This window comes from Dioscorea cayenensis, chromosome 11, assembly GCF_009730915.1.
Source record: "Dioscorea cayenensis subsp. rotundata cultivar TDr96_F1 chromosome 11, TDr96_F1_v2_PseudoChromosome.rev07_lg8_w22 25.fasta, whole genome shotgun sequence".
In the NCBI taxonomy this organism is placed as follows: Eukaryota; Viridiplantae; Streptophyta; class Magnoliopsida; order Dioscoreales; family Dioscoreaceae; genus Dioscorea; species Dioscorea cayenensis.
The window spans coordinates 16,369,271-16,376,911 of record NC_052481.1 but is presented as its reverse complement, the minus strand read 5'-3'; the positions used below and the strand labels follow the sequence as shown (position 1 = coordinate 16,376,911).

At 35.6% G+C, this 7,641-nt stretch overlaps 1 protein-coding gene across 1 annotated transcript; it reads left to right on the top strand.

Annotated features, from left to right (window-relative positions):
- Positions 1–2,780: 2,780 nt before the first annotated feature.
- Positions 2,781–7,217, top strand: LOC120272247 (protein EARLY-RESPONSIVE TO DEHYDRATION 7, chloroplastic). The gene is made up of 4 exons (XM_039279010.1): positions 2,781–3,745; positions 4,965–5,131; positions 6,198–6,282; positions 6,737–7,217. The coding sequence occupies exons 1-4, from the start codon at positions 2,796–2,798 to the stop codon at positions 6,924–6,926; spliced, it is 1,392 nt and encodes a 463-aa protein (XP_039134944.1). The 5' UTR covers positions 2,781–2,795; the 3' UTR covers positions 6,927–7,217.
- The last annotated feature ends 424 nt before the right edge of the window (positions 7,218–7,641 follow it).

Genomic DNA, 7,641 nt, shown 5'->3' with positions numbered 1-7,641 from the left:
GAATTCGTCATCATCTTCATTAAGCTTTCTCCATTGATCCAGATCCATATTGAAACAAAAGAGTTTGAGACGTAAAAATTTAAGATGAAGAGAGATAAGTTTACAAATGGCATAAGAGTGTTAGCTTTAAATAGAGATATTGGTAACGGCTAGTTTTTAAAAAACTCCAACGGCTAGTTTTTCAAAAACTCCAATGGCTAGATTTTTTTTTTTTAAACTCTAACGGCTAGTTTCATTTTCAAAATTAAAAATTTTGATAAAAAAATTCCTGCGCACATCCAAACACTGATTCTGTAGGAATTTTTCCTGTAGTAAATTACGTAGGAATCATTTCTGAATCCTATGGAATAAAATTTCTACAGAAAAATTTACTATTCATCCAAACAGGCCCTAAGTGTTGCAACATATATTCTCATGTTCGCTCAATTTGCTATATAATCTGTGACAAATGTAATGTGTTAGAAATACATTGTCACAACAAGTGACAACATATTGTTTCATTGTTAATTAACTTGGCATACAATTTGTAACACATAATATATCATAAAATTAAGATAGTGTATCATAACAAATCGAATCACACTTTATTTTGCAAAATCCAAAATTGCAAAATTATTTATTCAGTGTCGCAAAGAAAAAAGGTGATGTTCAAAATGAGTTTTTTTCGTGTTGTAGATTTTGTTGCTGATTAAAATTGGTTTAACACATTTGAACAATTTGTGCAACAATATTTTTTAATAATAAATTATAAATATATTTTTAAAAAAAATAAAAATACTAACAAAATTCAAGAATAACGTCCATTTGAAATTTATCGCCCCGTGATTCTTTTCCCAAACTTGATGGCGATGCATCCAAATCCAAGCCAATAAATGCAATTAATCAACAACTTCAATTATACACTTTTATTGATGTCACGTCACATAAATTAAAGTATAAAGCAACAAAACAAATTAGTCAAAAACAAAACGGGCCTCAAGAAATGGGAATAACAAACCCATCAATGCAAGTGTTGTCCAAATGGGCTCGGGTTCGGGTGACCCGACCCGTTTATTAAATAGAAAACGAGTTGATCTCACCTGCAAACTTGTTTCGATATTAAGACATAATTACTAAAACTTTAACAAATATTTCATGAATTATTTCATCCAAAAATTTTCAGTTCAATATAATTTTATATTAGTTACAGGTTATAGAAGTCATTAAAAATATTAATAGGTCGAATCATGACATAATCTGATTTTTTATAAGCTAATTAATAGAGCATGAGCTGTGTGTTATATGATAGCAGGTTAGTATTGTCATTTAAAATTGTTTTTTAAAAAATTATATGCATAATTACTTTAATTTTAACTAGATTAATTTTAATTAAAATAAATATTTTGAACACAAAATTTACTTTAATAGGTAAATATGATTGATACTTGATCCCTCCATTCTTTTTTAGTTGTCACCTTTTGAAGCTCTTCTCTGTTCTTTTTTAATTGTCACATTAGAAATTTCGTGCAGCATTAAATAATTTTTTCAAATTTACCCATATTAAATTATATACTCCACTAGTGGAGTTTTAAATAGAGGTAGTTTTCGAAAGTAATGGAATTTTTTATAAAATATAAGTAACTAACTACTTTTAATCAATTTTTTTTAATCGGTATGAATTAGTTAAAGTTGACAACTATACAGAAACGAAGGGAGTATGCACTAATATTAGTATTTCTAATTAACTATTACATATATTAATATAAATAATTAAGGGCCTGTCTCGTGGGATAAGAAGGATGTAATAAGATAAGTTATGATGCTTTTAATTTTTATTTGGTGAGCAAGATATGATAGCTTTATCTAATTAACCCACTTTATTTCCACCGATCACTTGATAAATAATCATATGCCGGAGGGATAGGATATGATAAAAAAAAATAAAATCTACTTTTAAATCTTTTTACTCGATCTCTCTCCCTCGTCAAGGCCTTATATCTCTTATTCTTTCTATCGTCACACTCTAGGCTTATACGAGAAGCCTCTCAACTACAAGGGTTTCATTATATCTCTTCTTTCTATCAACACACTCTGACCTTTGACAAGAAGCCTTTTAACGACGAAATAAATATAAAAATGTATATATATTTTTAATATATAACTAAACCATAAATAAAGGTTAATTTTTTCATTTTACATATAATTCATAGTTTTTTCAAAAATAAAATAAGATAACAAAAATGCTAATTGATGGTTAATCTAGTGCGCATCAAATCAAATACAAGATAAAAATAAGTTTATCATACCCATATATTTTTTTATTCCATTCCTCGTACCTATCCACTTTCACCAAATAGACCCTAAAATTTAGTTTAATATCTATGATCATTTAGGATTATTATAGGACAATCTAACAAACTTAACTTCTATTTGAATCCGTTAATAAAAATAAACACTTGATTCATGTTTTTAATTAGAATTAGCAAAACATCACCTCATAATTTGCACAAATTGAATAACCGAATTCAAATAATATAAAAAACCAAATTAAAAAAAAAAAAAAAAATTTGTAACCAACGCCAGTCGGGCTCGGGCCTCGGCCCGGGTCACCAGTCAATACATCAACACTCTATTACTTAGCCAAGTTTCCAGATCGTGCCAACAGTTACATCCACCGTATCCGCAACGTACACCCGCACGCACTCTCGCCACGCGTCTTTCACACTTCACCGCCACGCACACCGCTCTTCCTTCCTTCCTTCGTTCCCAAGTCTCGTCCCTATATTATACTCCTCCTCGTTCTCGAGCTTGCTCCAATGGCTTCCCAGCAACCCCCCTCCAAGACTCCTCTCTACCCCTCCGTCCTCTCCTCCAACCCCGACTCCCTCTCTCCCTTCGCCTCCTCCTCCTCCTCCTCGTCTTCCAGTTCTTCTCTCTACCCTTCTCTCTCTGCTCCCCAACCCTCTGCTCCTCCATCGTCATCATCGCCGCCGATGTACCCCTCCATCGACGTGTCGGACCTCGCCGAGAACCTCTTCCCCGACTCGCCTCCAGATCGCTCCACCCCCCTCCCTCCCCCCGTGGAGGACACCATCCTCTCCGTACCCGGCGCGATCCTCCATCTCATTGACCGCCAACGTAGCGTCGAACTCGCCACTGGTGATCTTTCCATCCTCCGCCTCCGCCAGGGTGACTCCGAGGTCGCTGCTTTCGCTTCCGTTGGTTCCGTTCAGTGGCCCCTTGCCCGTGATTCCCCTTCCGTCAAGCTTGATTCCTCTCATTACTTCTTCTCCCTTCCACTCCCCGCTGATAAAGATGATCCTGAGAGCACGATCCTTAACTATGGCCTCACTTTCGCGTCCAAGGGCCAGGAGAAGCTCCTTGGTGAATTGGATCGATTGCTTGAGACATATACGAGCTTTTCTATGCAAGAGGTGAAGACACCAACGAAGGGTGGGGAGGTGCTGGATGGGTCGGTGGCGAGGGAGGTGGCACCGGCGGAGATGGTGGCCGGGCCCAAGAAGGAAATGATGGAGGAGCGTTCGGCCGCGTATTGGACCACGATTGCGCCGAATGTGGAGGACTATAGTGGATCGATGGCCAAGGTGATTGCCAAGGGATCGGGGATGGTGATCAAGGGTATATTGTGGTGTGGAGATGTGACTGTTGATCGGCTCAGGTGGGGGGATGAATTCTTGAAGAAGAGGATGGGGCCGAATGATAAGCCGTCCGAAATCAGTAAGGATGCCATGAAGAGGATCAAAAGGTACCTGCTTGTTCTTTTTCTACAGTTGTTCATTCTGATTCGGTTATTTATTTATTCTTTATTTATTTTGTTCTTATCCTATAATATCAGTCTTTTTAGAAGAGCCGCTGTAATGGAATGCTTTGGTAAATGCCTTTTGACAATAGGACTTTGTGTTAGTTTGATAGTGAGAAATATAATTGTGGATGACCATGTCATGTCTAAATATTGGAACTTTTCATCCTTTTGTTGCTTGTTCTTTTGTTAGGTTTGTCCTTTAGTTCCATTTCTCCTGTCCTTGTCTGAAGTAGAAAATTTTGCTGTCCAGAAGCTATATGTTGAGGTTGAATTTTTGGCGTGCCCAATTCACTCACCGTCTATGGAAAGGACTATGTTGGCATAATTCCTATTTTCTTTTGTTTTTTTGGTCTTAGTCACCTATCTTAATAATTTAGCCAATGTTGGTATAGGCCTTTGGTGTGTGAGTTCCGTGCAGATCCTCCTCAGGATCAGGATGAATAGTGTAAATAGTGGTTTGTACATTTTGGGAAAAAAAACAACTATCTTAATAATTTTCTGTTATGAAGCAAATTTTTTGTCAAGATAATTATGAATATTCTCTCTATTGTTTATCCTGAACACATGTGCTTTGACAGTGTCATATATGAACCCTGATAGAGTTATTTAGAAGCTGCATTTACATAAATTGGTTCAAGTCCACAGGAAATTTTGGCAAAAAATTTCCTTTACAATCCTATGATGTTGTAATTCAAGATGGGCTCAATTTTGGAGAACTTTTTTAGGTCTTCTTTTTTAAAAGTTATGTATATATTTATTTATTTTCTTTAAAAGTTATATATATATATATATATATAGAATATAGCATTTCGGTGACTCATTTTAATTATAAGACTCTTTCTGTAAAACTGGTTGAATGATTGGCCGCACAAAATTCTCCAACTGGTTCAGTTCCCAAGGCCCCAGACTTCATATGTTGCTTTTTGTTAGTTGACCACTCAGTCTGCTGGAGGCTGTGGTGAGTAATCGTTTTCATTCAGATTAATTGTTTTTTAGACGTGGACCCTTTTATAAAAACAAGAAATGAACTTTTTTTTTTTTTGGATAAGGATTCATAAATGAACTTTTACTTGACCTGATATTGTGATTATTATTTTTCTTCTTATAATTTAAGAGATGTACATGTGTGTAGATATTGTTAATTGCAAAGTTGTGTTTGCAGGGTCAAGAAAGTAACCAGAATGTCCGAGAAAGTGGCAAATGGCGTTCTGTCTGGAGTAGTGAAGGTCTCAGGATATTTCACTGGTTCGATTGTAAATTCAAAGGCTGGCAAGAAGTTCTTCAGCCTCTTACCAGGGGAGGTGGTCCTGGCTTCACTTGATGGGTTTGGTAGGTCATTCCTTCTGTTTATTTATCATGTTCTCCAATTTCATTAGTCATATTTCAAGTCCTCTTTGGATCTAGGATCTAAGTTGTTGGTCATGATTATATGAGTGTCAAATAGGTTAACATAGTTTCTTCGTAGAAGTTAATTTCAACATTACACATCGGGAAATTGCTGGATTACTTTTGCTTTGTAGATGAACTTTAAGGTGTATCTGTATATTTTCCCAACAACGATTAGGGATTCTTTGTCATCTATTGATTTGTTATTTTATTTTGAAACTCAAACCATATGTAAGAATGAAGCTGGATTTTTGCATAATGCTGAAATATGCACTATGTGAATTTTCCATCAGGAAGGAAACATAGGAATTCCATTGCTGGTTTGTAATGCTTCTTTCTCTTATTTAGATCAAATTTCCAAATTAGTTTCCCATATCTGGAGGCCTTCTATTATGTTTTAGTACATGGATTGGTGTAAAGATTTTAAAAGATGCAATTAGTAGATGCAAAGTGGTTTAAGGTTTTGTAATATGTTGATTTCCATCCCCTTATGGGAAAGTTTTGATTACAGAGATTTTGAAGAATTTGTTTGATATATGTGTGTATTCCTTTGCATGATCAGTATTGAAGCTTTCTATGTTGTCTAAGAAATCGGCATTGATATGAATTGTAAACTACAGACCTGCTTCTTGTCCTTTCAGGTGCTTACTCTTGGATCATTTATAGAGTGTTTTGTTGGCTGTGCCTGATTGCCTGTTGTATAGTAATTCTATCTGATCACCATAAAGATTGCATTTATGGCTGTTCACATGACATGCTTATCCAATTTTTGCTCAGATAGTATCTAATGAAGTCCATTCTTTTTTTTTCTTTTTTCCTGGTGGTTGCTTTATTCATTTTTAAATTGATTATAAAAGTTTGTTCTAGAAATTTGACTGTTTTTTGAAGCTGAGTGCAGAATTTAATTGGTTATCTATTTGTTTACTATTCCATTTCATTTCCCTTCCTAGTCCCTCCCTCTGCAAGGCTAATTCTTGACTAAAATTTCTGCTTATGCATTTTAAAACAGGCAAGATTTGTGATGCTGTTGAAGTTGCTGGGAAGAATGTTTTGTCGACATCATCAGTTGTGACAACTGGGCTTGTGTCACATAGGTATTTGCTTTTGCAGCTTATTATATTTAGGTGTTTCTTTTTCATATAAATCCTTTCTTCTTAACAGTTAACCTTCTTCCTCCTGGTTTATTAGTTGATCAGAACATTGTTTATTTTTTTTTAAATGGGGCACAATTTACTGATTACTCAGAGCTTTCCACTCAATTGATCTGCTCTTTGATTAATATCATCCCAGAAAGTGACTTTCTTCTTGATTGATACATTAGTGGCCATGTACAAGTGTGTAATGGTTATCAAGGTCCATTAAAAAGGACTAGCCTGGTGATCACCACTGGAGTCTAGAATGATGGATGGTCTTGATGATGGAAAAGATCCATGGCATGAATATGATGCCATTCTCACTACAAGTTATTTTAATTATTTTTGGGAAGAATGGCAAGACAATCATGTTAATGTAGTTCCTTCTCTCTTTTCACTCCTTTGATTCTCATAGGTATGGTGAACAAGCTGGTGCGATGACAAAAGAAAGTCTCGATGCTGGAGGGCATGCTATCGGGACTGCATGGGCTGTCTTTAAGATCCGAAAAGCTCTAAATCCCAAGAGCGCCATGAAGCCGACAACACTTGCAACATCGGCTGTGAAGGCTGCAGCTGCTGATCTAAGGGCTAAGCAGAGTAAATAAGTGATGGTATCCTGCTAGTCTCTGTGTCCACTGATGAGTATGACATGTCCTAGTTTGTGAGGATGAAAGCTTCGCATGTGGCTGGTTGAAAGCCTTTTTTGGTTATTGTTATGGGTTGGCTGAATGAGAGTGTCAACAGCCTCCATTTCTATTTTTGTTTTTTAAGAATTCTTTTGTGCCACTTGTAGTTTCCTAACTTATATTTGTCATGTGTGGGTCTGTGATACATGGAATTGTGTTCTGTTTATTGTGATTGGGTGCTGATGTTAACATTGTTTTTAGATGTATATATATATGAAGTTCTTGTTTGGATAAAAGACTTATGTGAAAATTAAATAATTAGAGGCAGTGGCCTTCGAAATCTGCAGCTTTTAACTTGAGAAAACTAATGGTATTTCATTTGCTCAGGAACTTCATTTACTTTGGACAATTTATAATTTATGATTTGAGTATGTAACGCATGTTAAATTCCTGAGCTACCCTAAAACCCAAACGAATAATTATTTGGTGGCAAATATCAGTTGTTGATCTTGTAGTTGCTTTCTCTTCTTTAAATAAGTATGGCAGGTTTGGGGATCTCTTTTGCTTTTCCCTTAACCATCTAGGTATCCTAATTTCTTAGATTAGATGATTCTTAGTGAAAAATGGTTTTTTTTCCCTGCCAAGGGACTCTTTACTTACGAGGTAAATCGCAGTGTAAATAAAAAATATTGTA